The sequence below is a fragment of the Giraffa tippelskirchi genome, chromosome 1 (genome assembly GCF_054371585.1).
Source record: "Giraffa tippelskirchi isolate mGirTip1 chromosome 1, T2T-mGirTip1v1.2.pri, whole genome shotgun sequence".
In the NCBI taxonomy this organism is placed as follows: domain Eukaryota; kingdom Metazoa; phylum Chordata; class Mammalia; order Artiodactyla; family Giraffidae; genus Giraffa; species Giraffa tippelskirchi.
Genome location: NC_137275.1, coordinates 8,581,877 through 8,599,848, shown reverse-complemented (window position 1 = coordinate 8,599,848; position 17,972 = coordinate 8,581,877). Strand labels below are relative to the sequence as shown.

The following is a 17,972-nucleotide window of genomic DNA, read 5'->3' as shown; positions in this document are numbered from 1 at the left end:
AAATGCTGCAGAGGGTGTGGAGAAAGGGAACCCTCCTAAACTGTGAGTGGGAATGTAAATTGGTACAGCCACTATCGAGGCCTCTTAAAAACTAAAAATAGAACTATCATATGATCCAGCAATCCCACTACTGGGCATATATCCAGAGAAAACGTTAATTCAAAAAGATACATACACCACAATCTTCACTGCACCATTATTTACAATAGTCAAGACATAAAGCAACCTAAATTTCCATCAACAAAGGAGTGGATAAAGATGTAGTACATACAGTAGTATAAAAAATGAAGTATTACTCAGCAATAAAAAAGAGGGAAATAATGCCATTTGCAGCAACACAAATGGACCTGGAGATTGACATACTGGGTGAATTAAGTCAAACAAAGACAAATATCTTATGATACTGCTTATATATGGAATCTTAAAAAAAATGGAACTTATTTATAAAACAGAAGATAGAGTCACAGATGTAGAAAACAAACCTATGGTCACCAGGGGACAAAGGGGGGCTAGGGATAAATTGAGAGACTAGGACTGACATATACACACTACTACATATAAAACAGATAACTAATAAGGACCTTCTGTATAGCTCAGGGAACTCTACTCAACACTCTGCCATGACCTATATGGGAAAAGAATCTTTAAAAATGGTGTGTGTACATATATATATACACACACATATATATATATGTATAACTGATTCACTTTGCTATATACCCGAAAATAACACAACATTGTAAATCAACTATATTCCAATAAAAATAAATTTTAAAAAAAATTTTAAGCCAACATTAAATTCCAAATGGAGAGATACCCTTGAATTGGCTCAAGACTTACCCATAACAAGATGTATCCAAACCTAACAGTTTTGCAAAGATTCAGTTTGAGTTCCACATTCCTCTTAATCCTTTCCCTTCCACTGATAAAGGAGAGCTAAGTAATAAATTGTTTTTCTTTTGTACTTTTTGCCCATTACGTTAATCTTACTTCCACAACAAGACAAGTTTCCTGAAGGCTGGATTCATGATACATGTGCCCAGGAAGCAGCCATGTGCTCACAAAAAGAACTTGTTACTTTATGGACTGACTGTACTAAACAGTTACATTAAGTTTGCTTTTATCTTTCTATGCTACTTGATTTTAAGGTATTTCAAATTAGAAAGAACTCAGAACATGTCTTTAATTTAACACATATATAGAATCACACAGATATTAAAGCATTGTATAAGAATTACTTTGTTGTTGTTGTTGTTTAGTTGCTAAGTCATGTCCAATTCTTTTCTGACCCCATGGACTGCAATCCTCTAGGTTCCTCTATCCATGGGATTTCCCAGACAAGAATACTGGAGTGGGCTGCCATTTCCTTCTCCAGGGGATCTTCCTGACCCAGGGATCAAATCCTCATTTTCTGCATTGGCAGGTAGATTCTTTACCACTGAGCCACCAAGGAAGCCCCACAAGAATTACCTAATTTATCCTAATTAACCATCTAATTAATCATTTAAAGTAACTATTAGAGACATACAGACCACAATATTTATTCTTATTTTTTCCACTGTTAGCAAAATACATCTTTTACAGTATACAGTGGCTAATCTTAACCATTCCCTGAATGATAATGAGAATGTATTTTCACAGTAGCAATTGGTGACATTTCAGTAAATCAATGTGCTGCAGTGATACCTAAATAAAAGCTTATTTCACTATAATGATGCTTCCAGGCTTCCCTCAAGTCAGGTGGTTACTTGCAGTTAATGATCTGTGACATGCCACACAAGTAGTCCTAAAAAGACTTATTATCCACCTCATGTGCAACAATATTTGCTTTATGGATGGCTAAATGAATGAAGACATTCAATGCAACTGTAAAAGTAAAATCAAAAGAAAACTTACAAGTAACATGTTTTCTTTAAGTAAAAGGGCTGTGACCATTTTCCATTAATACTTAACCTTTTGCTGGAGCAGTGCAACCCCATATAATACTCAGATCCACGAAGTCCAAGAGCTGTTCTGGGTTAATGCTAATTAACTTCCCCCAATCAAAAGAGCAGTAATTTTCCAAAATTGTGAGATCATCAGCCTTTATTGCTGACGTCAAAGTCACAAAGCTAAAAGGAGACAAATACGCTTTATACATAAATTAAGAATATGTCTTTCAACTGAATTTACGTACACCTACACAACACAAACATGCCAAGAAAAGAATTATTATGCTGCACACAAAATTTGTTAATCTCAAACAATACATGATCTTTTATAGCTGCCAGACTTTGTAAGCATTCAAATGTTTACCATTTATAATTTTATTTCATTTACTAGACTCGGCTTTTGTCCACCATATGTCCACTGTGGATTAACTATTCCCTTAGGCACAATTAAGGCCTTTCCATTTGTTGTAAGAAGAGCTAAGTATGAAGGACACAGCCAGAAATAACATTTATACCTCAACCAAAAACAGAAGAACATTCAAACTCAAACGATGGTTTATGTAGCATCTTTTTTTATTAGACATATGTCTACAAAGCAAAATAAACTTGAGATAAAAAATCATGGCAACTGTATACCAGCTTTCACCATTCAGACTGAATATCAAAATTGTAACACTTCCATCAACTGAATTTAAATATTTTTTCAGAAAAAATGTACTTCTAAAGTACAAGTGAAGGGTGGCTTCCAAACAATAATTAAAACTAAAACTTTAATAATTATGTGAAATTCAGTCAAAGATATTTCATAAAAATTTTGATGTTTTTGATTTTTAAATCCTTAAGTTAAAAAACTACATGGACTGAGCAATATCTCTTCCCATTACCCATAACTAGAAGACAGGATTCTGAGAGACAGTGGGAAATAAAGCAACAACTAACACATATAGCACCTATTAAATACCAGGCATCATTCCAGGAGTTTTCTATGTATTTAATCCTTTTAACAACCTCCTTACAAGGTAAGTGGTATTGTCATTTCTGTTTTACAGATGACAAAACTGAGGTACAAGAGGGTGAATACCTCCCCATGGTCACAGGTTTAAATACGTGAGCCCATATCCGACCTAAGTGATCTTACTTAGAAGTCTTTGTCCTTGACCACTACTCCTACTGCCTTTATAATAAAGATATTAAAGTGCTAGAACACATTACAAAATAAATATCAATAAAGGGAAATAAATACAACTTCTCATCTTTTAAAATAAAAATTTTGAATGAAAATTAAGCGATTAGGGCTTAGAGTTTAGTTTTCAAAAAACTATGTGCGTAATACAAAGGAATTTTTACATGATCTTACGTAACAGTAAGTCATAAGCTCCAAGTGAAGCTGTTATTAAATGCCTCTTCCAAATGAAAAATCTAGCCTCAGAGTTTTACAAAAGCTAGGAAAAAAAAAAAAGTATTATTTTTTTCTCTTTATCATCTCAAAAGTTCCAACGTTCTATCTTTTACTGAGGCTGAGAATTAATAATTTTGTACTCATTCATAATAAGTATTAGTATTTACTGAGCACTTCCTGTGGCCAGGGATTGAACTGGATCCTAGAGAGACAGCAGTGAACAACTTCATGGAGCTTTAGTCACAGAACGCCTGCATGATTCCAAAGGGAAAAACTAAACAAACTTTGCTCTAAAAAAAGGTGATACTTTTTCAGAAAAATGACACAGTTTAAAAAGAAAAAAACAGCTATTAAGTATTAAAATCAAGGGAGAAACTATCTACTATTCTGTCCTACCTAGTCCTTTTCTATTTCCCTCAACCCTCCATAAAGAGAATTGGGAAAGTTCTCACACACACCCTTCATGTTCTACTTTTTCACTTAATGAGAATCAATACAACAAACTGAAGAGTAAAGAAAGGAGATGACATTTAAAACTATATCTAAAATCAGAACAAGTATTAAAAAAAATTAAACATCCGTTTTATATCATCAGGTGTCTGCACAACTCCCTCCCCTCCACATCTGTCTCTCTCTTTTCCAAGGAACATAGAGTACATACTGTACTACCTCCCCTCCTTTAATGTGAGTCCTCACTCACATTCCCTCCCATTGCTACCCCATTCATCGACTCCCTTGCTCAGTGGCATTACATATACATGTTGCCTCCATTTACTGTCTACAATTCATTTCCTTCCCTTCTCTCTGGAACTCACTCTACTCAGCTTTCAGTCCCACAACTCCAGTGAACCTGCTTGCCAAGGTCACCACCAACTGCCTCTGCAATGCTTAATCTAACCATCCTCAGACCTGCTCTGTTGATCACTCCTTTCTCCTTAAAAATCCTGTACATTTGGCTCCCAGGACACTTCACTCTCCTGATTTTCCTCCTACATTTACTGGCCACACTTTAATTCCCTTGCTAATCTCTCTTCACTTTCCCAACTTTAAAACATGACTTAACTCAAGGACTAATCTTTTTACCTCTTTTCTTTTTATACTCATTCTATGTAAAGTTCATCCAGTCTCAAGGATTTAAATATCATCAATATGGTGTTGACTCCCAGACTTTTATCTCTAGTCTTCATCTTGTCACTGAATGACAGACTCGTATGTCCAACTACTAAACAGCTCTACATAGAGGCTTAATAAGTCCATCAAACCTAACATGTCCAAAACCAATCTTATCCAGATCTGCTCCTCCAACACTGTTCCTCATCTCAGTAAACTGAACTTTAACCTTCCAGATGCTAAGACCAAAAATCTTGGCATTATATGGCCTCTTCTCCCCTCTATTCCATAACCAATCTACGAAAATATCCATCAATACCTTCCAAATATATCCAGAAGCCAACCATTTCTCATGGATGCTAAACTCACCTTAGTCATGTCCAACTCTTTGTGACCCTATGGACTGTAGGCTGTCAGGCTCCTCTGTCCATGGGATTCTCCAGGAAAGAATAATGAAGTAGGTTGCCATGGCCTCCTCCAGGGGATCTTCCTGACCCAGAGACCGAACCTGTGCCCTTGAGGTCTCCTGCATTGGCAAGTGGGTTCTTTACCACTAGGGCCACCTAGGACTTCATCATTATCACTATTTCTCACCTGGATTGTCAAAAAGTTTCTATTTACCTTGCTTCCACTTTTACCCACTATGGTATATTCTCAAAATAGGAATTGTAGTGATCCTTTCAAGTTAAATCACTTCACTCTCTCAAACCCCTCAGTGGCTTTTCATCTCATGCAAATAAAAGTCAGAGTTCCTTACAACAGCCAACAGTCTTTCCTGATCTGTCCTCCCCTTCTCTCTCTATTATCGCGCTTCAATCCTACGTTAGTCTTTCAGTTACCATTCCCCATTTATAGCTACACACTCAGCTACCAACTCTCTCCCCTTCCCTGTCTCCTTCTCCTTCTCTCTCTCACGTGCACACAGACGCATGCATGCCCCCTCACAGTTTCTAAGAGAACAAACAACAACCAAATACTTCAGGGAGGCCTTGGCACCTACTCTTTCCCTTTACATGGATAACTCTCCTGCCAGGTCTCTATGTGGCACTCTCTCTCATCTCCTTTATGCCTCTACTCAGATGTCATCTTCTCAGACTCTCCCTGACTACCATAGTTAAAATCTTAACACTCTCTTCTAAGAATTCCTTTTTCTCCTTTCCTGCTCTATCTACCTAACAACACAATGCTATTTAATACATTATGTATTTTACTTATTGATTTATTGCCTATCTTCCTCTACTTGAACACCTAGACAGGTATGCGCTCAATGACAATTTGCTGAATGAATGAAATAAATGAATAAGAAAAGATTTAAGAAAAAAGACAAAGAAAATATCTGCTGAATTGCTTTACTTACTGCAGAAACTAGACATTCATATGAAATTTTAGAAAATGTTACAGAAAATGAAAACTAACTAAATTCTAAACTCAAGAACAAATTTCAGTTAAAAAGAAATGCTTTTTTAAATCAAGCTCCCTGGCTTCAGATTACACTACAAAGCTACAGTAATCAAGACAGCATGGTACAGGCATAAAAAAAGACACATGGATCAATGGAACAAAAAAGACAGCTAGGAATTCAACAGTAAGATTTATCGTTACTGTTGTTTTAGGTATATGCATCTATTCACATATATGGAAAATGGATACTTAATAATCTAATAATTGAATGATAAAATGAGCTTAAAAAATCATCTCCGCAAGGATAAGACAGGATTTCAATTACATGTAAAGTTAAACTCTCTTAAAATTGTACAGCAACAAATATGTTCAATTAATCAGATGTACATCTAAATACAGTTAGGGTCATCATATTTTAGAAATAGAAGGTGCTTATGATTGTCTGGTACAGTCCCCTCATCTTATACACAAGGATCATCTTAAGTGAATAAATTGCCAAGGTAATGAAGTTAGAAAAAATGACAGCAGCAGTACAAAGTTTTCTGATCCCCACTCTAGTATTCTTTTAATGCATATTGGATTTATAACATAATCACTGAAAATATAAGGCAAACTTTAAAGGGGCTTAAATTACATTGATGAAAATCTCAAATATCCTTTCACACAAAAAAAATCTGTTTTTATAGCTGCATTCTTTTATTTAATACTTAATAGTAATTTAATTTTTAGTAATTAAATTTTCTTCTAAAAATTAAACTCCAAGATTCATCATAAAAGAAACAAAAGATGGATTATGCTTTCTTTAGCATTTAATAAACTTTCTTTATCATGACAATAAAAGATAGACAGAAATTATATAAACAGATTGCTCTGCCCAAAATCCTTACACAGCTCCTCCCAAACAAAACAAAACCACATAAGGCAGAGGCCAACACAATACTGTAAAGCAATTATCCTCCAATTAAAAAAAAAAGAAAAAACAAAACCACAAAGTCCTTAAACTTTCCAAGCTAAGTAAACCATAATACTGCCAAAATGGTTTAAAGCAGGCCATCTAAAAAAAAAAAAGTAACTATGAAATGACATAATAACTGTAACAACTGTCAAGTGAAAAATGTTTCTTGATAAGTATTATGAAAAAGCACTCATATGACATTTTCTCCCCCCCAATATATCAGTCACTATACCAGTCTGCATGCAAGCTCATGCATTTATTTGAGGAAACTACTCCATCAATTAAACTTGAAATATTATCAAAATGTTCTTAAAAGTACAGTAGTAGTGTGAAGTATCGCATAAAGGAACAGCTATAAGTGTTTATATTAAAATACTCTCACTCAGTATACAGAATACCGATGCTACCAGTGTCAGAATAAGATGCTATCATCATCCTTCAGTAAGTACATAAGCATAGCTCTATTTAACAATTTACATGTAAACAGAGGAGAAAGCAATAGACATATAATAAAGCCACAGAAACAGAAATGATAGATCCATCTGAAAAAGACACTTGGATCTGATACCTTGGGATTACTATTACTGGAACAAAAAGAACCAAAGTATTAAAATAAATGGATAAGGAGCAGACTTTTAATTTAGACTGTATAAACAGAATGAACTTTTTAAATCCTCAAAAGAGCTTTTGTTTATGCTTTATAAATTGTAAACTCTTACGCAAATTTGTAATGATGACTCATTTGTTCACTTTGTTATAATATTATAGATGACAATTTTTATAGAAGTTGATATTAATCCTTCAAAACAGGAATCAAAGTAAATGTTACTTACTTCATAGTTTCACATTTCCACTCTCCAGATAAAATAAGAATTTCTGAAGACTCAAAAGAGTCACAGTATAGGCAAGCATTTTCATGTAAATTCCCATGATGTTCTTAAAGCTGGACTTATAACCTTCTCTTTTACTCCTCTATTACTAAGAATAAAGAATAGTCTCTAAAAGCCTTGTGATAATTTTATTGAGAAGATCAGTAAAATTTTCAACTTAAAATTTACTTGTTTTACTAATACATTTCCATGGAGTTCAGGGAACACAACTTACAGGGTACATTAAAATGTAACCTTTGAACCTCACAGTGTAAAACATCACTTCCTGGGCAGAGATAGTACTCCAAGAACAATCAATCACTGTTAAGAAGAATATACACTCAACATTGTTAATTAGTGTAGATGCACTCTTCTCTATGCCCTCATCTGTCATGAAGATTGTTTAAAAATCTGAGTTATTAGTCTTTATTTGGGAAAGGATCTGTTTAATATCTTTAAGAGTAGAAATCATTCATCCATTCACTCTATACTGGAACGTGATAATTCCTACTCCCAATACAAGTTACTGATAGCCACCACCCCTCCACTAACTAAGAAGCTATAAATCAGGAAGGGGGCAGCTCTATGCAACCCTGTTAATTTCTGTTTACAATCTATCCAACTGATAATGTTAGCGAGTCAGGGGAGAAACTAGGTGATGGATCAGATAGTAGGAAAACATAACAGCTTAAAGATAGAAAATAACAAAATGACAAATTAAAATGTCATGTGGTTATAAAACATGGATTGAATATAAAATTAATCTTTAAAAAAATTAATATTCCTGATGTTCATTTCATTTTAATTTGAACCTTCCCTGAAACACTAAAAGAAAAACTAAAATTGTATTTGAGTGCAGATTATGATTTTTAAACACACAAATTTTTAATCTGTAAATTAAAAGTTGAAAATGTACAGTTCTACCAATATGTAAAAGTTTAAAAAATGGAGCAAAAATCTGAATTTTTTAACATTTATTTAATCTAAAATCATGACAGAAAATCTGACATTTTATCTCAAACATGATCCAGCATAATATAACCTCGATGTGTTTCCTAAGAAACTCTGACATTATTTACCAGAGTGGAATTCAGTAGGGCAGTTGGGTCTGAAGGCCATCTAACAGATTCCCTGTATCTACATATGTATTTTTCCTCATTAAGAAACCATTTTCCCTGAATAACATATCCCGGGCCATAAACACTTCTAATTTCAACAGAGTCTTCATGAAAAGGCTTTTATTCATTCATTCAGTATTCATTCATTCAGGCACTGTTCTAAGTGATGAGATCCTTAGCTTTCACAGAGTTTAGACAGACAAGAAACAAACAAGAAATGATACCAGATGACAATGAGACTATGCAGATAACTGAAACAGAACATCCTGACAGACTTTAGATTTCTTTAGATTTCAGCAGTCGAGGAAGGCAACTCTGAGGTGATGACATTTAAGATGAGTTCCAAATGACAAAATGGAGCCAGCCAAGCAGAGGCCAGAAGGAAAAGTCTATCAAGCAGAAGAAACCCTAAAGTACAAATTAACTTGGAATGTTATAGGAACAGAAAAAAAGACAAATGTGCCTTACACATACAGTGGACAAGGGAGCATTTAGTAGAAAATGAGTCTGAGAGGTAGGTAGAAGCCAGATTACCTTGTGCTTGAGAAACTGGATAAGGAGTTTGGATTTCATTCTAAGTGTGATGAGAAGGCACTACAGGGTTTTAAGCAGAAAAGTCATATAACACAATTTGTCGTTTGGGAGCTGGATCGTAGGAGAGAAAAGCTAGGAGCAGGAAGAACAGTTAGGAAGCTAGTGCCATAGTTCACATAAAAGATGGTCAGGTCCACTTGTAACAAGCCTGTAGTAAGTGGAGATAAACTGAAAATCCCTAGGCTCTGCAGTACAGGCTCTGGTCAACTGAGAGTGCCCCGATGCTGGGACAGCAAGACCTTCAAGGCCAGGAAACCAGGGTCTAGGCCTGGTGCATCTGGCTCCCCAAATTGTAGAAGTTATCCTAGATGGTAATATAATTGCTTCCAGGTGCTTATGTGGCTAAAGTCATTGTAGCCTATGAGACATCTCACTGCACTTGCAGCTGCAAACATCATCAAACTTCAACCGAACTTCCATAAAACACACAGAATAAGTAGATGACTTATCCTCTTTCCCATTCTGAAAGTTACTACTTCCAAACGAATTTTTTTAATCTCACTAGGGAAAAGTAGGGCCTTCTGTGGAAATTTGAACATAACTGTATTTATTAACCCCAACAACCAAACAAAGCAAAGGAAGGTCAAATTTCTAGAAAACTTGAAGATGGTATAGAAAAAGAATATAATTAAGACCCAGGTTAGCAGGTCCCAAACACTGCTTAAGCATTCTCTTTGGTTCTACTTTTGTGCAAAATAATAACGACTACCTGAATACACGGAGCTGGCACTCGAGAATGTCTGCTGAATGAACAGCCTTACCTAACACATAGTATGAGAACTATCATAGTAAAAAACAAGAAAAGATGATTATGAAAGAATTCTTTAAGAACTATTTCCTTCAGGCTACTTTTGTAAAATTTCTATTTCAGCTTTACTAATCTGCAATTTATGGTCTTTCAAGTTGAAGTTATAGTCCATGCTTTTAAAAGGGTATATGATTAATAATATGGCAGAAAGCAAAGAAGAACTAAAGAGCCTCTTGAAGAAAATGAAAGAGGAGAGTGAAAAAGTTGGCTTAAAGCTCAACGTTCAGAAAACTAAGATCATGGCATCTGGTCCCATCATTTCATGGCAAATAGATGGGGAAACAGTGGAAACAGGGTCAGACTTTATTTTGGGGGGCTCCAAAATCACTGCTGATGGTGATTGCAGCCATGAAATTAAAGACGCTTACTCCTTGGAAGGAAGGTTATGACCAACCTAGATAGCATATTTAAAAGCAGAGATATTACTTTGCCAACAAAGGCCTGTCAAGTCAAGGCTATGGTTTTTCCAGTGGTCATGTATGGATGAGAGTTGGACAGTGAAGAAAGCTGAGCGCCAAAGAATTGATGCTTTTGAACTGTGGTGTTGGAGAAGACTCTTGAGAGTCCCTTGGACTGCAAGAAGATCCAATCAGTCCATCCTGAAGGAGATCAGTCCTGGGTGTTCATTGGAAGGACTGATGTTGAAGCTGAAACTCCAATACTTTGGCCACCTCATGCAAAGAGTTGACTCACTGGAAAAGACCCTAATGCTGGGAAGGATTGGGGGCAGGAGGAGAAGGGGACGACAGAGGATGAGATGGTTGGATGGCATCACCGACTCAATGGATATGGGTTTGGGTAAACTCCAGGAGTTGGTGATGAACAGGGAGGCCTTGCATGCTGCGATTCATGGGGTCGCAAAGAGTCGGACACGACTGGGCAACTGAACTGAACTGAACTGAATAGTTATCAAGCACTTACAGTATATAGGAAATGTGTTCTAAGTGTTTTTATGTAATAGCCCATTTAATCATTAAACTGACTTTATCAGACAGAAACTATTATCCTTATTTCCAGATGAAGAAATTAAAGATATAAAGTAACTTGTATGATATTACACTGCTAGTAAGGGAAAAAATTGGGCTTGTAAGGAAAGTCTGTCTCAATTTAAAACCTTCTGATCTTAAACCACGACTCAATACTTCATTTTCAGTCTTAAACAGTACAAAGAAAGAACATTAACTAGTATTTCATAGCCTTTTAGAATTGAATATAAAATAAAATAGTTTGTTTTATGTACAGCTGACCATTGATCAACACTGGTTTGAACTGTGCAGATCCACTAACACACAGATTTTTTTCTCAGTAGTAAATACTACAGTACCTCATGATCCGAGACTGGTTCAATCCATGGATGCAGAACCACAGATATGGAGGAACCATGTTTACAGAGGGCTGGCTAAAAGTGAAACATGAATTTTTAAGTGCAGGAAGGAACTATGTCCATAACCCCTGTGATGTTCAAGGGTCAAATGTATTACATACTTTTTAGTATATACTGAAATAATTAACTTAATAATTAACACTCTATTTCATTAAAGCAAGTCCCTTCCTCTGCTGGCTGTTATCATTAACCACTCTAGTTACTCTCTGTATTTAACCATAATAAAACACAATTTTTACAAAAATAAACCTGTAATTCACCTTTATCTAAGACTATCCTCAATCCTCAGCCCAAATTTTTGAGAATTTACCATATTTTAATAAAAAGCTAATGACTTTATAACTTAGTAATTATAATATAAGCTCTTACTATGGAACAAATTCACACACACACACACACATATACTGTGCATGGAAATTCTCTCTGTATCTCATCTTTTTGCTAAACTTTGGCTAAAAGTTGGCTACTGCTGTCAATATTTTCATAGCCTACACATGCTTCTTTTCAATATATGCTTTCTATTCAAGCTGCACAGAATAGGACACAATGATATATTTTTAAAAGCACAGTTAGGCAGACAATGACTATATAGATAATAATCATAATCATGAAGCTTCAAATGTCTTCCTACCATATTTCTTTTGCTTTGCCTTCAGTATCTACAACCTTTGCTTTTAACTGAGGAAATTCATTGTCAATAGATCTACTCTAAAAGAAATGTTAAAAGAAGTTCTTCACAGAGAAAGAATCTGCTATCAGACTCTTGGATGTATACAGATAAATAAAAGTGCTGACAATGTAATAAGTAAAGGTAAAAGAAAATGTGTGTGTGCTGTGTGTGCTAAGCTGCTTCAGTTGTGTCTGACTCTGTGCAACTCTATAGACTGTAGCCCGCCAGGCTCCTCTGTCCATGGGATTCTCTAAGCAAGACTACTGCGGTGGGTTGCATTGCCCTCCTCCAGGGGCTCTTCCCTACCCAAGGATGGATCCTGTATCTCTTTCATCTCCTGCATTGCCAGGTGGGTTCCCTACCACTAGCGCCACCTGGGAAGCCAAAATAAAGTGCACCTTTTTCTTATTTGTAATTGTTTTGAAAGCTAAATGACCATTTAAAGCAAAAGTTGTTTATAGAATATTTAAAAATATGTCTGACAATAATAACACAAAGGATTGGGAGGGGGGTTAAACAATACTACACATGAAGACGGATACTATTATTTGAAGGTAGAGTAATTAGGATGTATGTTGAAACTTCTGGGCTTCCCTGATAGCTCAGTTGGTAAAGAATTCACCTGCAGTGCAGGAGACCCCCATTTGATTCCTGGGTCAGGATGATCCACTAGCGAAGGGATAGGCCACCCACTCCAAAATTCTAAAGAAACAACTAAAAATATAATACATGAACATATAATATGTATAATAAGTTAATAAGTGAGATAAAATGGAATAATAAACAATCAATTAACCAAGAGAAGGAAAAAAAAGAGGAGAAAAAAGAAGCAACAGACTGAACAAATATGACACTCCTGTGATGAATAAAAACGGCAGGACGGAACAACTGTGAGCGTCTTTTCCTCTGGAACATTCTCTGAATCTGGGAGCTGCTTCCTTGACTTGGAAGACTTTCCAATGTTCATGAGACCCTTGATATAGAAACTCTTAATAAAATCTCTTTAACTAGCTTAGTGTTGATCAAAAAAAAAACTTTGCTTTTTAATATAATTATAGCTCCCCAAAAAGAAAATATTACTATAATGTAATGCCTTACATCTTAGAAACAAATTGTAAGATCATTCACTATATGAACATATTGATCATATGAAACCGGGCCAGTGACAGATAATAGTAAACAATATCCAGATAAATGTTCATCTCTAATCACTTAATTTTACATATATATAATATTCTGTATGATTGCATACTCTATTACATGATCTCATTCTGAAACAGAATATTAGTAATATAAATACAAGCAAAGGATTAAGCCAAAAGTAAAAAAATTCTTTCAATTTTCATGCTATTAAATCTCAAATATAACACTGTAACAATTTTTTGCATAAGTTCATATAACTTATGTAAATGTTTGTTTCTAAAACTCAGAATGGCATCACCAGCACAGTCCAATAGCCCATCTAGTCCAACATCCTGACAGTGACCAATGATGAAGGCCTCACAGGATAGCATAAACACATAACATAATGTATATAATTGTGCGCCACCACACCATTACTCCAGATGTAGTTAGATTATATCCTGAAAGAAATGAAAACAAATCATAACTCCCATTACTTCCTTACTCTGTAATTTCCCAAAAGGTGATGGGAAACCTCTAATAAAGCACAAATTAACTATAACATATGCCAACGCTTTGGTGACATGACAAATGACTAACAAATGATCTTCTAAAATGAAAAGCTATACTCAAAAATAGAACCTAAGCTCATCAAAACTTATGATTTGTAAAATGAGTTTTCAATGAGGTGAAAAGCATCTGATTCACTTAGATTTATAAAATAGATGAGCAAAATTTAATCAAAGCTTAATAAAAACTGTTTTCATCCATTTTGTGATATGGTATACTGTTTTCTAGAAAGTAGTATAAAATTTATATCTTTAACTCTTCAGAGAAATTATATTCACACCTGTTTTGTAATGGTTTTAAAGCAAGGCTTGGATTTATTAAATGTTCATCTAAGTGTGCAAAACCACATAATGAAGAAGCCATGGTTTGGTCCTTCAGGAAGTACTATTTCCTAAAAAATTACACCCCCCCCAAAAAATGAACTATATTTTTAAAGACTTCTGGAGGAGATAATTCTCTTGGTAGTACACTTGGGTACTGATTTAACAATGCTTATAGTCAGGAAACAGTTCCTGACCTGAATCCTCCATGGTATAATTTAAATTCATTTTCTCTTTCTCTGACCTCAAATAAGTTGTAGAAGATTGGGTCATATCATATCTACTTGAAAACTCTTATTAAGGTTCCCTTTTCCAGGATAAATTAATTGCAGGACTACAAACCAAGTAACAATCCTATACTGAATTCAGTCTTATAATTCTTACATGCTGTATATCATAGCCCAAGAGACAGATTTCAAAAATTATCATCATTTCTACAAAGCACCACTCTTTCCCCACAATAATATACTTTCTCAAGAAAAAAAAAAGTTACAATGTAAAAACAAACCTCAGAAATTTAGAAAAAGAAAGTCTATGAGCGATGAGGGCAAGGAATAATACACACAGAATTCCATGCAGACACCTCTTCCTTCCCCTGAACAGGGTACCATTTAATGAAATGTATCTCTCAAAATCTCTGGGGCAGAGCTAAAGCTGCAGTGCAATATCATAAAAATCTGCAGCTGTGCTGCCGTTCTTAATAGTCCACGCTGCATTCTTAGACCACAGGAAGCCAAAACACACACACTGTCAGAACACAACTTACCTTAACAAGGAACTGGCCAAAGCAGCAGAGCAGTTACGACAGGTCGAGCATCAAAACTGTTACTGAAAAGATTGCACACATCTTTACGAATTTTCTCAACTTGCTCACTCCAGAAAAGCTGTTTTTCCAGAAAAGCTACTTATGTTTCTAAAAATCATTTTTTTCGAGATAAAAACTATAGAATAGGCAAATAAATTTACTACATATAAACATTTGTAACTTACTTTTATTGCCCACCAAGGCAACAAGGGGCTTAGTTTCTGACTCCTCACTCACTTTCTTCACCACGGAATACCAATCTTCTAAATTCTCAAAGCTTTGATAATTTGTAACATCATATACCAAGAGGACTCCCTGTTACAAAAGAGTTACAGAACATTTGTAATATACTGCTTTAAAAAATATTAATACTAAATACTCGTAAGTAATAGATATGTGAGTATAAAAAATACAAGCAAGGACTGTGTGTATCTGACTTTAATTCTGTTATTAGCAGACAGATAATACTAAATGTTTTCATTCAAGATGTTAAGATACAAAGCAAGATAAAGAAAGATTTTATCAAACTGTAAGTGGTTTCCCAATAAGATATCTGGGATACACTTGATAAGTTTCAATAAATGTAAGAAAATCTTATAGAGGTGGAAAAAGCTGCAAGGTCTACAATTCTGCCTGTCACTTTCATGAGGTCAAACATTTAAACCTTTTAATAAATAACCATCTGCTGCTGCTCTTTTAAAGTATTTTCAAAAATGGAGATCCCATGACATCCCTTGATAGTCAATTTCAGCATTTAACACAATTTTCTTTAAATGAAATAAGTCGACTTCCTCTTTCAGTCCTCTGTGCATTAGGAGAACAACATGAGAGTACCCTCCTTGTAATAACCCTTCATGTACTTGAAGATAGTTAAGTAACTCCTTCACCATCTCCTTTCCAGAATAAACAAACTCAATTCCTTAAACTTCCCTCAAAGGACCTATTTTCTATCCTTTTAATCATAGTTGTTTGTTCTTCCCAAGGCATGCTACATATAGTTTTTTGACATCCTCTTTAAAATGAGCAATGTAAAACTGGACATGATACTGTAATAAGAGTCTGAACAAAGCCAAATATAACAGAGGGATTGCTTCCTGTCTCTTATATATCATATTCGTTTTAATACATCCCATTATTTTGTGTGGGAAGGAGAAGAAGTATGTACACACACAAAAATAACACTGCTACATTCTTGATTCTCATCCAATTTGTGGTCAAACACTTAATACAAAGCTCTGCATATATAAGTCTGGACCCTAATGGCATTTATGTCTCCTCCTTCTCAAGTTATAATCATAAATGTTGACAACTTCTTACACCTATTATGTACCAGAGAGATATCTGGATCTTTTCATTCATCCTCACAAAAAATCATGCAAGAATGGTATTATCCTCATTTTCACTAATAAACACAAGGTCACAGGGAGCCAGAATTTGAATCAAGGACTGAATATAAAGTCCACTCATTTACTCTCTAAACATTTGTCGGTCAGCTATATGCCAGGCACTGTGCTGGGTACTAGGGACATAAATTCCAGCTTCAAGGAGCTCAAAGCCCTGCAACAAAGCCAGGCACACAAACAGACAAGTATGTAACACAAAACTCATCAGCAATGGTATGCTGATAAATATTAATTAACCAGCTGGAGGCACGGTAAGGAGAGGAAAGGATGAGAGAGGGTGATTTGTAGAATTTGCCAATTTCTGTAGTGTAAATACTCTCCTGTGGTCATTTAAAATCTATCAATGTCACTTCACCAAACAGAGCTGGGTAGGACATCACCACATAGCATTTCCACTATACAGATACACTTGATACACTAGATATAAATAACTTTAAGGGCACAAACAACAGAAATATATAGTAAAATAATCAGTAAGTGATACACTTTGATCATATAAATATTTGTTTTTAATATAATTTATGAGTATATATATATGTGTGTATATATATATATATTGTAATCATGAATGTATTCCAACAATCGGCTCAAAAAAATTCCTAAAAATCTAACAATTGACTCTTCCAATCCAGATCTAGCTCACTACTGTTATGACTTTTCAGTACTATGCTCTTTTTTTCCCCTAGTTTTATCACAAAATAGTTGACATACATCACTGTACAAGTTTAAGGCGTACAGCATAAAGGTTTCATTTACATATATTGCACAGTCGTTCGTTAAACTACATTGGCTCCCCCAAGTCACTTAGCTTCTCTGAGTCTCAGGTTATTTGCCTAAACACTCTCTATGGTCCTTTTCAGTTTAATGACTCTATAATCTTTATGCAAAATCCTGTGTCTGATTTATTTTAGTAACTTACAAACCTATTTCCATATTTCTAAATGCTCAGCACAGAATTATTTGAAACAATAAGTATAATCCAACTTTTCTTATTAAAAGTAACTTCCCAGAAACAGCCTCTGAACAAAGCTACTACTCAATCCATTGACTCCACCTCCAGTTGACATGAGTGATACAATATATTATGCTTAAAGAGCTCTGACGTGGAAGTCAGATCACCTTTGGATTATAGTCCTGGCCCTACCATCTACTGATCTTGGGCAATGCTTCTATTGTCCACCTTTATAATACCTGTCATGATTAAGTGAAGTAATAAAAACGGACTTATTTTAAAAATAAGATACTACACAATCACTGGGAACATTTTTATTATTATTCTGAATGAATATGAATCATTTTCAAGGTAACTTTGAGGTAGCTTTCACTCCCATAAATTGAGCTTTGACCTATTTGTTGTATGGTCACTAAGTCCAACTCTTTGTGACCCCATGAACTGAAGCACACTAAGCTTCCCTGTCCTCCACTATCTGCCTGCTGCTGCTGCCGCTGCTGCTAAGTCACTTCAGTCATATCTGACTGTGCGACACCACAGACGGCAGCCCACCAGGCTCCA

The 17,972-nt window shown here is 35.1% G+C and overlaps 1 protein-coding gene across 5 annotated transcripts in view; it reads right to left on the bottom strand.

The window, feature by feature from the left end:
* Positions 1 to 17,972, bottom strand: part of RAB28 (RAB28, member RAS oncogene family) — a 101,084-nt gene that overhangs the window by 61,929 nt on the left and 21,183 nt on the right. For all 5 annotated transcript variants that reach the window (XM_081486248.1, XM_081486178.1, XM_081486350.1 and 2 more), the window contains exon 4: positions 15,242 to 15,371. In XM_081486248.1, the coding sequence (XP_081342374.1) occupies positions 15,242 to 15,371 (130 nt within the window). The remainder of the gene's footprint in view (positions 1 to 15,241; positions 15,372 to 17,972) is intronic.